General features: G+C 51.0%; 1 protein-coding gene across 7 annotated transcripts in view; it reads left to right on the plus strand.

Annotated features, from left to right (window-relative positions):
• Positions 1–519: 519 nt before the first annotated feature.
• The window catches only part of cacnb3a (calcium voltage-gated channel auxiliary subunit beta 3a), a 63,092-nt gene continuing 47,412 nt past the window's right edge, over positions 520–16,199 (plus strand). For 4 of the 7 annotated variants that reach the window (XR_015938917.1, XR_015938923.1, XM_088633427.1 and 1 more), the window contains exons 1-2: positions 573–668; positions 2,546–2,638. Coding sequence is in view for 5 of the 7 variants with exons in the window: in XM_088633427.1 (XP_088489553.1) it covers positions 573–668; positions 2,546–2,638 (189 nt within the window). In the remaining 2 variants the exon portion in view is untranslated. Of the gene's footprint in view, positions 669–2,545; positions 2,639–12,094; positions 12,797–16,199 lie in introns of those variants that run through there. The other 3 variants (XM_088633428.1, XM_088633434.1, XM_088633432.1) reach the window with 2 other exon arrangements.

Here is a 16,199-nt window from a genome sequence, read left to right on the forward strand (position 1 = left end):
GAGATAGAGGGAGAGAGACAGGGAGAGACGGAGAGAGAGACAGGGACAGAGACGGAGAAAGGCAGGGAGGAAGAGAGAGAGGAAGACAGGGAGAGAGAGGGAGAGAGGGAGGGAGAGAGACAGGGAGAGACTGGGAGGGAGAGGGAGACAGGGAGAGAGAGGGGGGGGACAGAGAGGAGAGAGAGAGAGAGACAGGGAGGGAGAGCGAGAGAGAGGGAGAGACAGAGAGGGGGGGAGACGGCGCTTCCAACAAGAAACAGGCGATGTGCCTTCCAACGACAACACGAGCAATGGCCTGAGAAAGAGAAAAAAAGCGGCGTCATTTTGTCCACACAACGGAAACATCTCGGTTTTGTTTATTTCTCGCCTGCAGTCGTTTCCTCCGTCTTCCTCGCGGCGCGCGGCACGCCGCGGACACAGCCCGCATGCTCCTCGCGCCGTCGCCCCGCGCACCATGAGGCTCCCCTCGCTCCTCCGCCTGCCCGCGTGCGCTCCGGCCGCCGCGCCGCGTCCGCCTCCCGCGCCGCTCGCCGGAGCCCGCGAGCGAGCCCCTGCCCGCGCCCTGTGAGTCCATGGTGCGAGCGAACATGTCGGTCTCCTCCGCGGCTCCCGCGCCCGGCGCCGACACCGGCTCCCAGCCGCATTATTTCCAGGTGAGGATGACAAACGTAGGTAGTCATCTCCTCGTTTTCCATTTCCCGTGGGAGGGTGGGGGAGATTTGGCTAACGCGGATCATGAAAACAGCTCCGGCCCGCGGCGCCCAGGTCCCCCCGTTGCCATGGAAACGCGGGCGGGCGCTCGGCTCTCCCCGCAGTCCGCAGCGCCAGTGAAGCCCACAGGCGGCACAGCTGGGTTATCGGCTGCAGGACGGGGCGGCACAGCGCGGCGCTTCTGTTCGATCCGCGCTGCGGGGAAATGGGCTGTGAATGTCATTTCAAAGGCTCGTTCCCCCGTCGATCTGCAGCCGCCGGCGGGCCATGCCTCCCCCAGCCCCACTCGCTCGCTGCGCTGGCGCCGGTCTTTTCGCGGTTATTTCCACAGAGGGGTACCGGAGCTCGGCGCTGTCAGACTCTGGCCGGGAGCCGGACCTCCTGTTCCGTCTTACCTCGCCGAGCGCGCCGGGTCACGTGTCTGAGGGCCGGGCCGGACTCACCTGTGCCTCTGCGGCCTCTCCTGCCCCAGCACCGCCCCTGCCTCCACAGGCAGCGGGATAGGGGGATAGGGGAGACAGGGAGACAGGAGCTGCGGTGAATTCCACCAGAGGCCTGTGCTTTCTGCATTAGCTGTCTCACAGAGTGAGCCTGAACTGTGCGCTCAGAGCAGAACTTCACAGTCCCTGTGTCTGCTGTCTGCCTCGTCTCTTTCTTCATCCGTGCTCCTCTGTTAGTCTGCTCCCTATCTCCCGCTTGCCGGATATCAACCAAACTCAAACCAAACGGGAAGAACCGCTTCACATAATGTTGTAGAATGAAACCAACAGACAGTATTGTCATCAGTAAAGCAGCAGTAATAGTAGCAGTAGCAGCAGTATTAGTAGCAGTAGCAGCAGTATTGTCATCAGTAAAGCAGCAGTAATAGTAGCAGCAGCAGCAGTAGTAATCAGTAAAGCAGCAGTAATGTCATCAGTAAAACAGCAGTAATAGTAGCAGTATTGTCATCAGTAAAGCAGCAGTAATAGTAGCAGTAGCAGTAGTATTAGTAGCAGCAGCAGTAGTAATCAGTAAAGCAGCAGTATTGTCATCAGTAAAGCAGCAGTAATAGTAGCAGTAGCAGCAGTAGTCATCAGTAAAGCAGCAGTAATGTCATCAGTGAAACAGCAGTAATAGTAGCAGTAGCAGCAGTATTGTCATCAGTAAAGCAGCAGTAATAGTAGCAGTAGCAGCAGTATTGTCATCAGTAAAACAGCAATGATAGCAGCAGTAATAGTAGTAGCAGCAGTAATGGCACTAGCAGCAGCAGATTAATAGTAGCAGCGGGAGTAATAATTGCAGTAGCAGTAATAGTAGCAGTAGCAGTAATAGTAGCAGTAATAATTGCAGTAGCAGTAATAGTAGCAGTAATGGCAACAGTAGCAGTAATAGCTGCAGCAGTAAAAGTAGCAGTAGCAGTAATAGCAGCAGTAGCAGTAATAGCAGTAGTAATAGCTGCAGTAGTAATAGTAGCATCAGCAGTAATAGCAGCAGTAGCAGTAATAGCAGCAGTAGCAGTAATAGCAGTAGAAATAGCTGCAGTAGTAATAGTAGCTGCAGCAGTAATAGTAGCAGTAGCAGTAATAGCTGCAGCAGTAATAGCAGTAGCAGTAATAGCAGCAGTAGCAGTAATAGTAGTAGTAGCAGTAATAGCAGCAGTAGCAGTAATAGCAGTAGTAATAGCAGCAGTAGCAGTAATAGCAGTAGCAGTAATAGCAGTAGTAATAGCTGCAGTAGCAGTAATAGCAGCAGTAGCAGTAATAGCAGCAGCAGCAGTAATAGCAGCAGCTGCAGCAGCAGTAAGAGTGCTAACACACCCCTCTCCCTCTTCCTCATGCCGTTCCCCTGCCCACAGCTGCCCAGGAAGTTGCCCAAGAAGAAGAGTCGCTTCAAGCGCTCGGATGGCAGCACCTCCTCCGACACCACCTCCAGCTTCATCAAGAGGCAGGTAAGAGCCGGCCAGCGACGCTGCGGCCCGTGTGCAGGCCGAGGTGTGACAGGAGCCCAGGGCAGACCTGCCGCAGCTGAGAGACCGGTTGCCCGGTTTCAACTGGGGAAACCTGCCGAGGACCTGAGGCCATTGGAGAGCGAGGCTGAGCTATGTTGTACAAATACATGACTTGAAAGGAAAGGAAAGGAAAGTTTCTGTGTCGTAGCCAAGGCGTGAAAGCAATAAAGAAGAAAGGAGAACATCATTCTTCAGCTGCTGAGAAAGAAACGAAACTGTTGAGAAGTTTTTCAACATTTCTACGTCCCAACAGAGCTCCAGTGGCCGATGTGCTTCGCTGGTGTAGCGAGTGATAAATCCTGGCCAGGCACTAGTTTTTCCTGACCGCGCTCTGTGATGTTTCTCCACGTTGGCCAGTTCAGTACACGGCTGTGGTGCTGGGGGGCAGAGTCCACTCCCCCAGCGCCCCGCCGCTCCGGCCTGGCAGCTGGAAGGGCCTTGCAGGGGGTGGTGCTGGGGCCGGGGGGCAGTATTTTGGGGGAGCAGGCTGTAAGCACAGTGTCCGGCAGGAGAGCTGGCATCAGGCACCTCCAGCTGCTGGTCCTCTGGCAGGGCCGGTACCTAGGACGCGTTCTCCTGGCGTGGCAAGCAGACTTCAGAGAAAGCCCTGCAGGGATGTGAGAAGGCACAGCGCAGTTCAGGGCAGCTGTGGTACACAGGCCCTCCGGAGAGCCCACAGGGACACACAGGGCTCTCTCACTCCCTGGGCTACAGCCCCGGCCCACAGGAGACAGCTCTACTCAGAATAGAGCTCCACCCCAAGATTGGCATCCCCTCGGGCCCTGGTGAGCCGAAATTAAGAGCCAGGGCTCCCGCAGACAGGCGCTCTGCTTTTAAACATATCCAGGGCTGATCCTCGGGGGCCGGCCTGTTCGAACCGTGAACTGGTGGCTGTGGTCGGGCTGGGTGATGTCTTGGCATGTTACAGGCTCAGGGGGAGTCCGACAGTGTCGCTCCTATGGGCGTCCTTGCTGCTGCTTACTCCAGATCCTGTTAGGCGTGTCACATGGGTTCTGGGAACGCTGTGATAGCAGGCTGAGATTTTGTGCCCGTTTTAATTAAGGAGACTAAAAGCTCCACCGTGGACAGACGGCACTATACCTTAGTGCACAAGCTTGTTTCAGTTTTGCTGGCTTGGCCATAGATTGAATTCTGAATGTGGCTGCATGTATTTAAATGGTGCTGGAGCATCCCTGTTGTACCGGCCTGCAGTGTGGCTCTGCTGCTTCTGTGTGGTTCCCTGCGTGAGGCGAAGTCTGATCTAGTTACCTTGACAAGTACTGCAGAGACAAGACAATAACAAGGCAAGAAAATAAAAACATAAATGAAGTAGTAGGCACCTTATCAGCTGCAAGCATATACGTTATACACTTGTTGCAATGAGGCAAGAGATCAATTCTGCAATACCTCGATTGTCCACTAGGTGGGAGCTTTGTTCAGTGTTAGCGTTGGACTAGTTCCATGGAGTCAGGGTGTAGCAGGACTGTTTTCTGACAGTAGCAGTGTTCGTGATACCTGTTAAGTTCCTGTTGTGTTTAATCAGTCTTCACAGATCTCCTTTCTTAGACCATTCTCAATCCACATTACATGCTCGTGCCCTGGAGGTCTCATTTTTGAAGATTTCGAGTTGGACATGTATTGCTCTGCAGCTCTATCTTTTCATCACATTGAAGTCTCCATCACTGCAAGTTTAGAAGAAGGGTTATCAATGACAGGATCCCATTCCGGAGGCACGCACAGCAAAGCACACAGCTGAAAAACAACACTTTAGAACTTTAGTCTCAGATCCTCTCCAATATTTTGTCTTAGTAATGACCTAACGTTGTATACAGTTTATAGTTGATAAGACAACTGCCAGCAGGTGGCAGCCACGAGCTTGGATCACCATCTCATTAACACATAAGCTGGGAATTTTGTTTAGTCCCGCGGGTGGCCTGTAGAGGTCAGTGAAGAGCAGATATTTATGTCTATGCAGCAGCATCATTGATCACAGGCAGTAAACACTGGTATAACGTTTTATACATAACACCAGAAGGCAAAGTCCTGACCAGAGCCACAGCTGCTCACTGGGCCAGAGCTCCTGAAGCGGACTGGAGAGCATGCGGCTCTCTCCCCCTTCCCAAATGGGACGCCAGTGTAAGCAGATTACCTCCCAGCCATTGGTCCCCACTTTTACAGCTGGGTGGACTGGAACAAGTGGGGTAGTGCGCCTCACTCAAGGTACAACAGCAGGCCCTATAGCAGGGACTCGAGCCCACAGCCTGTCTCATCCACTGCGCTGTGCCGCCCCTATTTCTAATCATCTGTATTATAACTATGCTCTCTAATCTGTTTTATGTGTACAAGAGAATGACACTGTAAACAGTAGTGCACACCTCTCTGTAATCATTCTTGTAATCAAGGAGTTGTCAGTTCACAATGTTTCTAGCCTGGGTCTAGAATTGTTTACAAGACATGATCACACAGCTAATTTCTTCAAAGTAGTGTCGTGCGGCCGAGCGGACTGCTCCAGGAATGGCCACCGGGGGGAGAAGAGCTTGTGGAAAGGCAGGCGGGTCGTGTTCTGGTTCAGGCGCAGGCTGTAAACATCCCTAGATCAGTCTGGCGTGACAGGCCTAAGATAAACAGATGACAAGTTTAATGTAGACAAGTGCTGAATATTCCATGCTTGTAGCAACAACATCCATCTATCTTTTAACCACTTCTTCCAGTTCAGAGGCACGGGGGGAGACGGAGCCTATCCCAGCATGCAAGGGGTTCAAGGCAGGATACACCCTGGTCAGGACACCAGACTATTGCAGGGCACACATGGACACACACACTCACTCCAGCTCCAGTTTTCCCAGGAGCCAATTAAACCAACAACAGCATTGCTTAGGGCTGTGGGAGGAAACCCACAGACACACAGGGAGAACATACAGATTGCACCTCAGAAATTGAACCAGGGACCCCAGCTCTGCAAGGCAGCAATGCTGACTACTGTACCACTGTGGTGTAACTACATTTTTATCTATAAATACACAATGGGAAACATGGAGATTGAAAGGGTCAGTTATGGTAAAGATTTGGGTGTCTAAGTTAACATGTCATTCATATCTTCCAGACAGTGTAGCAAAAAAAAATTAAAAAAGGCGAATAAAATGTGAGAATATTTATAGTTAAAAGTGCAGAATTTAAATCAAGAGATGATGTGTTAAAATAGTATAATGCGATAGAGAGAAATTCTTTAGAGTTTGTACAGTTTTTAGTTACCACATTCCAAAAAGTTCACCGCTGATCTGGAATGAGTCCAGAGCAGAACAAGCAGATACTCTTCTTGGTTCAGAAGAATGACCCACGCAGACAGAACACAGGACCTGGACGTTTTTAGTCTTGAATAGAGAACACTCTGAGGGGATGTGATCCAAATATTCAAATTTCTCAAAGGGCACTGACAAAGTCAGGCCAGCAGACGTCTTCAGTATCAGCGGTGAAACACAAGCCAGAGGACACAGTTGGAAACGACAAGGAAATACATTTAAAAACAGAGAAGGGGGGGGGGGGGCACCTCTTTACACAATGGGTGGCAGGAGTGTGGAACGAGGTGTCCAGCCATGCCGTTGAAGCCGATTACCCTGGTTTCCTTCTAGCAGCAGCTGGATGGGATCCTCAGATCAATTAGCTACTCACTCCCAAAACGACTGGATGGCCTCTTCTTGTTTGTAACTGTTCATATGTTTGACATTCTTGGACAGGTAAACACACACACACTTTCACCATGGTGCCTGCACTTCCTTTACCACGTTTCTTTACCTGTGCCGTGTGTGTGCGGACACAGAGAGGAGGGCAGCGCCGTCTCCTCTGCTCGGGGGGCCGGGGGGGGGGGTCTGGCCAGTCCTGCTGGATGGCCCAGACCTGCAAGGAAACGCTTTGTGCTTTCTTCAAAACGCTCTGGCCCAAAGCAGACACACAATACAGCCCAGCCCGGAGCAAGGAGGCCCAGTGGGCAGAAACAGGACACCAGAGTTCACTCCCGCCCCCAGGCCTCCCAGCAGCCCTTCAGCACCGCACGGCCTGGAAACGTGAGACTGACTCCCCCCGCCCCCCCGGCTTCCGCTGACATGGCTGGTGTCCCGCTTCCGAATAATCAATAGCGTCTATAAAAAGCGAGAGGAGAGAGGCGGCACCGATCCGAGCCGGGTGCTGACACAGCTCCTGATCAGTGAAAACAGAGCCGGCTGGCGCACTCCTCCTCCTCTCCCTGCTTCGGGACCCGAGGTCCTTTTCCGGGCGGAGCGCAGCCTCCGTCTCTCCCTTGCCCTTCTCCCTCTCGCCGCAGCCTTCTGACCTGACACGTCCTCTCTGTGTCCGCAGCGCGTGCGTCACTCGGACAGGCACACCCGCCTTCGTCCCCCACCTTCGCAGGCGTTTAACCATGTGGCGCCTGACTGCATCACAGCAGTCCACTGAGCTGCTCACAGCCCCGCGCTGAGGGGGCGCTCCTGCTGTGACTGGTCTGGACTCAGGTGGTCCCTGTAGCACACGGCACACTGGAGAGGACTTGCTGCTCTATCGGGTCCTGAGTTCAATCCCTGGGGTTCTCCCCGTATTCACCTTGAGTTTCCTCCAGGTGTTCCGATTTCCTCCCACAGTTCAAACACACGCTAGTAGGCTGATGCGCTCCTGGGACAACTGGCCCTGGTGTGAGTGTGTGTGTGCCGAGTGATGGGCTCGTCTTATCCTGTCTTGTGCCCGCTGCTTGCCAGGACAGACTCCAGCTCCCACGCAACATGGTACTGGATATAGTACATCCAAAGAAGGATTCAATTCACTTCAAGCTCTGTTGTCCCATTGTCCCATCTTAGTTTTTCCATTTTTTAAAATATATAATTCTGGGGAAGAACTGAAATGGCGTTTTCTAGACATATAAGAGTTAAGTCAAAACGTCTATTTGAGATCAGCCAAGCTCTTCCTATGGGACAATGGGACAATGGGAATTTCCACTGGGGAAATTAGTTTTACAGCACACTCCCAACACAACAACACCATGACAGACTACATTGTACCAGCAGAGACGTCTGTGAAACAGTGTCACAGCAAGTTGAGGGAGAAGGTTGTTCCACACGATGTTTGAAAGAGATATCGCAGTGGGGATTAAAGATTTCCGGTGTCTGTTAGTATTACACCTGGGGACACGGAGGTTTCTCCCAGTTGGGAGAAGTGTGAACTGGCAGTGGAGGGGGTGAGAGACACAATCCATCACACACATGGCTTGCTTTGCCAACCTCTGTTTGTAGAGGCTGGACAGAAACACTACTGAAATGAATCCTGCTAGGAGCAGGAGTAATCTTCCACAGCTCGTCCAAGGGACAGAGCACAAGGAAGGTTAGGGTGAGGGCTATGGTGGGGGGTGGGCCACAGAGGGTCAATGGCAGAGAGCAGGAGGCTCGAACCGTGAGATGTTTGCACCAGAGATATTACGTGTTAAAAACTGGATACTTCTGATCTGTGTTCACAGATGCCATTCTGTTTTCCCTCTTCGTTCTGAAGTGTAAAGGACTGTGTTCAGTGTTACGTTTAAATTGGCAAAGGCTGTAAAAGTGGTAAGAAACTTTCTGTTCATATTCTGTATTTGTTTGTGGGGTAAGAGAATACGTATAGACTTCAGGAGTTAATAAGAAAGCGAGGAGACGTTGGTGCAAAGCTTGAGAAGTACTGTAAACGAGAATGAAATGAGTAAAGAAGATGAGAAGTAGACATTGGTGCAAGGCTTGAGAAGGAAATCGGGAATAAATCAGCACAGTAAATGCAAAGTAGACACTGATGCGAAGTTTGCGAAGGAAGTGAAAAATAAATGAATAAAGCGAATGAGAAGTGTACCTTGGTGCAAAGCTTGTGCAGAGGAGGGACTGACAGTCTCTGCCACAGAGCCGCACAGTTTTGGCTCTGCACCCCGGGTTGGCAGAACAGCTGGGCCTACGATCATCCCGTGTGTACTTGATGGAAGTTATTCATCGGGGTTTGGGAGGGAAAACAACGACGAGTCAGACTCACACAGCTGTCCACCTAGTCACCATCTACAGTACACAGATACATATTTCTAACTCAACGCCTCCCTTCGCATTCGTCACAAGCATCCCTCCCGCACCCCATCGGTCCACTCCGTCTGAATGGGGCTCGAGCCACCTCGTCTTGTGGCTGGGAGGCTGCCTGTGAACCTATCTCACCAGGCATCCCAGGCGCTCGCAAAGCATTCAGTTCCTGGATGTTGTTGTCCCTAGCGCACTTCCCTTATTGTTCCAGATGGTGAATTTGCTTTGCAGGCAGGTAAAGGACATAACCCAGAACACAATACATTTCACCCAACATGAAGCCATTAAGAAGTTAGAAACTTGCACATCCAGTATGATGAAAGAAAAATATTGCATTGGTGTTGAGAATCCCTTCCTACTGCAGCCAGAATCACAGCGGTGTGGGCAACAGTACTCTGTAGGAAGGACTGAGGCTTCGTCCTTCACTATTAGTTCATCATAATGGAGTTTTTCTTTTTCCTCTGGAAGAGACATGCTTCTTAAAAGGGTTCCGTACTTCGGAGATTCATCCACCCCGCGCTCTATCGCCGAGCTGTATCTGCTGGGGAGCTGTGATCCGGCACTCGGAGACGTTCCCCGAGGGGGCTTTCTGCCTGGCTGGGCTGATGTTTACAGGGACACCATTACTCCCGTCTCAAACACACGCACAAAACCTCTCCTCTTGCCTTGGGGGCCGACTCAAAAGTTCCTACATGAAACACGAGAGAAAAGCAGAAACGTGCTCAACCATCCAGGTGCTGACTGACGTCACCCTGTGAAAGTCGGACAGGGACTCACACCAGAGAGGAAAGGAGACTATGGCTGGGAAATGGAGAAGAACAGAGTGAAGCGTAATAAAACACAGTCAAATCACGGGAAAAGCACAGCAGACAATAACGAGATATTCTACAGGCAGAAGGGTGGCATGGTGGCCCAGTGGTTAGTATTGGTGCCTCGCAGTGCTAGGTTCAGTTTCTGAGGTGCTGTCTGCACGGAGTTTGTATGTTCCGTTTGTGTGGGTTTCCTCCAGGTGCTCTGGTTTCCTCCCACAGTCCAATGGTATACTGGTAGATTAATTGGATTCTGGGAAAATTGGCCCTGGCGTGAGTGTGAGTGTCTGTGAGTCTTCCCTGTGATAGACTTGCGTCCTGTCCAAGGTGTATCCTGCCACACAACCCTGAATTGATGAGGCGGTTAGAAAATGGATGGATTCAGGGATGGTATAGGCAATATGAAGCCATAGCAAATGCTTTACTGTGGTGAACATCAATAAGGAATACATATTAAGACAATCTTCCCCATCTCAGCAGACAGAGACACAAATAAATAATGAGTATAATAATAATTAATAATTGCTTACACTTATATAGCACTTTTTCTGGACACTCCACTCAGAGCGCTTTACAGGTAATGGGGATCCCCTCCACCACCACCAATGTGCAGCCCCACCTGGATGATGCGACGGCAGCCATAGTGCGCCAGAACGCTCACCACACATCAGCTATTAGTGGGGAGGAGAGCAGAGTGATGTAGCCAATTCATAGATGGGGATTATTAGGAGGCCATGATTGGTAAGGGCCAATGGGAGATTTGGCCAGGACGCCGGGGTTACACCCCTACTCTTTTTGAGAAACGCCCCAGGGATTTTTAATGACCACAGAGAGTCAGGACCTCGGTTTTACATCTCATCCGTAGGACGGCGCCTGTTTACAGTATAGTGTCCCCGTCACTATACTGGGGCATTAGGACCCACATGGACCGCAGAATGAGCGCCCCCTGCTGGCCCCACTAACACCTCTTCCAGCAGAAACCTCAGTTTTTCCCAGGAGGTCTCCTATCCAGGTACTGACCAGGCTCACACCAGCTGAGCTTCAGTGGGCTGCCAGTTGTGAGTTGCAGGGTGATATGGCTGCTAGCGTAAGCTTAAACAATGCTTCCATGGGAAACAGAGATCGCCAAGGTGAGACCTCTTCTCTCTTTTCATTCTATAGAAATAAACAGGCTGTCAACAACCTGTTCATTTCAGTTACAGTAAGGAACAGGTCACTCATCATTTATAGTACAGCATATTTTATATCTGTATGTCTGGCTCCAGGTTTCTCTACAGTATTTCACACACAACTGGGGTATGAACATCAACCTTCTGCATGATCATCCGTATCAGGCCCTGCAGGGTGCACAAGGCCAAGTTTACTGCTGTGTGTCTTGTACACAGAGTGCTGGATACTGTGTTGCAGCTGGATGATCTCAATGTCAGGGCTGGCCATTTTAAGTGTGGTGGGGCTCAGTGCGTCGACAAATACACCAGCTGCACTGCATATGTACAAATCCATATCCACGCTCAGCAAAACGCAAGAGCACTCTTTGCAGCTGTCAGCTGAATCCGATTAGCGGCCGTAAAGATACAATCAACAAAGCAATAAACAAGACTTGCTCGTCGATACGGTCTATTGCTCGGCGTTGGGGCTTCTCAGTGTCTGGGAGGAAGGGAAGCAGCCTGAAGGCTGCCCCCGCTGCAGTCAGCCTGCAGGTGTGCCGATTCCAGTAGAACAAGCACACCTGTCGGACGAAGGGCACGCTAAACCTGGGGAACAGAGAGCCAGGTCAAAGAGCTACACTAATCCTCAAAACCTCCAGGCAGACTGTCAGGAAACTGGATGGCTAGCTGGCTAGATAGACAGGCAGACAAGCTCGATCATTTGTCGTCTACATTTTCTTTTTGCCTTCGACAGCGTTTCTAATAATACAAGACTGACAGACAGGGCTGTCCAGTTGTAGTCCTGGAAAACCGCTGCTCCTGAGTGATTGTGGGGTCACACTGAAATCATGCAGAACAGAGAAAGTTGCGAGATGCTGGCCAATTTGGCCAATTTTAGCTCGGTAATGAATGAACACACCATGTTCTAGGCTATTGCAGTGGGTGCTGGGCTGTGCTCACACACCTCTCCACTCAGAACAGCAGGCTGACACCTAACAGAACTGGTAGTCCACTTTTTAATTACTGTAATTACATGTCTGGGTAGCATGGTGGTACAGTTGCAGCTCCGAGTCCCTGGGATGCTGTCAGCTTGGAGTTTGTATGTTCTTCCAGTGTTTGTATGGATTTCCTCCCACAGTCAAAAGACATGCTGGTAGGTTAATTGGTTTGGGGGAATTTGGGGTGTGTGGGCCCTGTGATGGACTGGCGTCCTGTCCAAGGTGTATCCTGCCTTGTGCCTGTTGCTTGCTGGGATAGGCTCCAGCTCCCCTGCAATCCTAAAATTGGATGAAGAGGTTAGAAAGTGTTCGGATGGTGCTACATACCTTCCCTTTTTGCAACCCTTACAGCGCTGAGTTGCTTAGCTAATTTCCAGATATGCAATGTTTGTACAGACAGCAGTGATGCTTTTCAGTGTTTTCATCGCTCGGGGGGAGGGGGATCCCTCAATCACAAAATGACTCACCACTGCAGAGGGAACACAACGCGTAAGAAGACATTCGTTTCAAATCAAATCATTTTTACTGATGGCTCCTATTTTAATGGCGCAGACCACAGCTCTGCTTTGCGTGCTGCTGCTGAGAGGTGTTTATAGACGGTCCCTCTTGACGCTCTCCCACCGTCAGACCAGCCAAGACGGCCAAGACTGAACCATCTTCGCCTCTCTCCCCCTCTCACTCATCCTCAGGGACGGTGTGGAAAATAGAGGGGTGGATAAATTATTAATTACAAAGGGAAGCTCGCTCTGTACTCTACTCCTGTCATCTTAACCTTACTCAGCTCTGGGTCTTCGCTGTTGTGTAATCTTATTTTAAGACCAGAGGGGGATTTAAGTTTCGCCTGGGCGACAGCAGTAGCAGCCGTAGTTCTGCACATGCCGATCCGGTGACTCGGTGCCATATTCTGCGGACCCCGGCTCCGCCAGCCATGCCAAGGAGACGACAGAGACGACGCTTAGCTTGTTGAGCTCCCTAAAGAAGAGCACTCCTCTCGAACCCGAGCGCAGATCACGGCGAGACCGCCCTGTGACCGATGTCGCTGTCCAATTCCAGCGTCCTGTTGCTTAACGAGGTCAGTTGGCTTCTTATTTCAAGGGAGGGGGGTGGGGGCGCGGCGTCCGGGACCTGCAGAGGTTTCCCAGGGAGGAATGCAAGAACGAGCACATTAAAAATTGAACCTGTGTCCGCGCACATGGGCCGCGCGGTCTCCGGGGCTTGCGCAGAGACACGTGAGGCGGCCTAAGCTGGCTCGAGTGACGCTGGGAGTGGGTCCGGGGTCTGACTGAGCGATCGTGCCCGCTGGCTCGCTCCCGGAGCCGCCCGGCTCGGCAGAGGGGCTGTGGCTTGGCTCTCCTGAGAGGGCTGGCGTGTGAGCAGTGGGTGTTGTGCATGTAAAGCTCAGCATGTCTGTTCCTCAACAGGACGGGATTTATGAACCCGAAGGCAGGTAGAAATCTTCGCCTTTTCTGTGCCCGGTAGGAGATTTTTGTAAGAGCACCAGATCTAGTTTTATGACAGGTACTTCAAATACGGCATGTGTTCCCGTGTTACTTTCTGTTTTGCCTCTTATGTATTGGCTCCGTAGATGCTCTTACCCAGATCGGCCGGCCATGTGCTAATTGTGCGGGTGCCAGGAGGTGAAAATAACAATGAGGCACAAACTGGTGGAGCATCACCAGTGCCGCGGCTGCAGAATGAAGCAGTTGAATTAGCGATACAGCGCTTAAAGCACACAGTGGAGATGAAGGCATCATGGGAAGAGCACACCTTTTATCTCTTCTGCACGCGCACGCCCGCTCCTCCGTCCCTCTCTCTCCCCGACTGCAGCGCTGCTCGGTTTGTCCGTGCGCCCCTCACACGTTGACACCAGGCAGTGTTGAGCTTGTGAGACACGTGGTGTTCAACATAGTAACTCACTTCAGCACACACCCAAATGCACCCTGTCATCTTCACATGTGTGTGCGTGTAAGATAGCAGCAGGACAGCTTCTGAGCCCAATACGGAATCTGGTTATTTTAGTCATCTCTATTCTGTAGTCTGCATTTATTTTGTGTATATATTATTGGGTCATCAGTGATGGACGCATCCCATCCAGGGTGTACCCTGCCTTGCGCCTGTTGCTTGCTGGGATAGGCTCCGGCTTCCCCCTGACCCTGAATTGGAAGAGGTTAGAAAATGGATGGATGGATTACGGGGTAGTGGACTAACTAGAGGTTACCATAACTGTGCATGAACATACTGTACTGCTGTCTATTGCAGATTTTCCTTTGGATGCCTTGTCTGTTATAGCATTCCCGCTGCTGGACTCTGATACCTTGAGTTAGCACTGGAAACTGCTATGAGCGTTGTACTTCACATCATGGAAAGCACAGCAAATCCAAATTAAATCAGGAAACAATTGGAGAGGAAGACCACAGTAAAGCTGTGGGTTTGCCATGTATATGCGCTACGGGCGTCTTTCTCTGTGTATCTTCCACTGCAACGGACATGAGTCCTGTCCAGGATACCCTGCCTTGTGCCTGTTGCTTGCTGGGATAGGCTCCGGCCCCCCCCTGACCCTGAATTGGAAGAAACATTTAGAAAATGGAAGGATGGACATGCTGTGGGCAGACAAATGAGACCAGAGGAGCAGAGAGGCAGACAGGTAGATGTGTGCTGGACAGGCGGACAGGAAGGCAAATGGATGGACAGTTTCTGATACTGCAGCTCTGCCTTTAACTTCCCAGTCCCGCCCTCTCCCCTCCTTCATGTTTTATTTATTCCAAGTGTTCGTGTTCTCAGCACGGATGGATGCCTCCCTCCCCTTGCTTGCTCCTTGCATTAAGGCCTCATAAATTATAAAGCCGAAATCCACCGCAGTCTCAAACCGCGCTGTCGTTAGAGGGTGAGTAGCACACAGCGCTGAGCAGTCAGTCCATCAGTGGGCAGGCAGCTGTTCTGGTGCTTCATTTCTATATTTCTCCTCTCCTCGCACCCGGGCTCTAGGCAGTGTGGAGTTCCTCTATCCTGTCTTCGGCTGCAGTGGAACCCAGCTGATTGAACACTTTTATAGGACTTAAATGGCTCTTTGTTTGACCATTAATGACTTAATTGGCCCTTAATTGTTTAATTTATCATGTTGCTACAGGTAACTCCATTTATTCAGTTTTGTGCACAACAAAGACGCCTCTTCATTCACTGTCTTGCCATCATATTGGTCTTCTAAAACTAAGCCAATAACTGTTTTATTTAGGTAATTTAAGACTGGGGTTGTAATAAATACTGGGAACCTTGTGTTGCCCACAAGGACCAGTGTCCTGTACCGTGTCCTGGGATGGGAAAAGCTGTAGAATAGCTTCTTAGCCTCATTCCAAAAAAGCACAGCTGTGAGGCAGGAAACGGGACACTGGGCTCCTGGGCGCTCACTTTACTGCTCGATTTGCCTATGGCTCTCAGACCAGTGATCGCAGTGGCACAGCAAGATGTTGCAGTGCCCTGCCAAGTTAATAGAATATACCATCCGAAAATGTTCTAACCACTTCTTCCAATTCAGGGATCCAAACTGGGTGGGACACCAGTCCGTCACAGAGCACACACAGACACAAACACACACACGTCAGGGACAGTTTTCGCAAAAGCCGATTAAGTCTTCGGATCGGGAAAAAAACGGAGCACCTGGGGAAACCCAGGAGAACACGGGAAGAACGTACAAACTCTACACGGATATCACCCCAGGTCCAGAATTGAACCTGAGGCCCCTGCTCTGCAAGGCAGCAGTAATGACCACTGCACTGCCTAGAATATACCAGCCTGTCCAAAGTGCATTCCATTTCAAGTTCATTCGCATGTAGCTGCAGACTGGTCCCTTTCCTCAATGTGCTGGCAAGGAAGGCTCGGGCAAGTGGCCTCACACGAAACCTGAAAGTTGGTGTGTGTGCCTGTGGAGCATCACTGGTGGCAATAGCAGGCCTGTCTAATGTGTCGATTTAGTAAGCCTCCAGGGTTTGTGGGCAGAGGCTGGAGGAAGACAAAGGCAGAAAATAAAGTGAATTCAGTCATTTTTTGGTGAGTCGCACTGCAAAGTGCAGGGAAATACCTGGACAGTTGTGTGGCTCCACCATGGCTACACAGCTGTGGACGGGCTCCGGTATCGACTCTGGGTCTCCTGGGGGTTTGAGATCTCCAAGCCAGGAATATGAGTGTGCTGCTAGACGCGTCCTTCACATTCTGAACCCATGAGTGGGAATGTACCTGACTCCCAGTATAGAGACCCGAACAAAACCACACACACCCCAAATGAACTCTTCACCTCGAGTTCCCCTCCTCGCCAGTCCCAAAGACTCTCCCAGTTTCTTCTTGTACATTTAGAATTGCCGGTGCTTAATGATTTGGATGCATTATCTGCTCACTACCAAACGGGCCGCTCTTTTGTGACTTCTGACGTCTGATATCCTAGGACACAAGGCTGTGTTCAGTCATTGATTAATTTAAAATCA

This window comes from Lepisosteus platostomus, chromosome 1 (genome assembly GCF_059453375.1).
Source record: "Lepisosteus platostomus isolate fLepPlt1 chromosome 1, fLepPlt1.hap1, whole genome shotgun sequence".
Classification (NCBI taxonomy): Eukaryota; Metazoa; Chordata; class Actinopteri; order Semionotiformes; family Lepisosteidae; genus Lepisosteus; species Lepisosteus platostomus.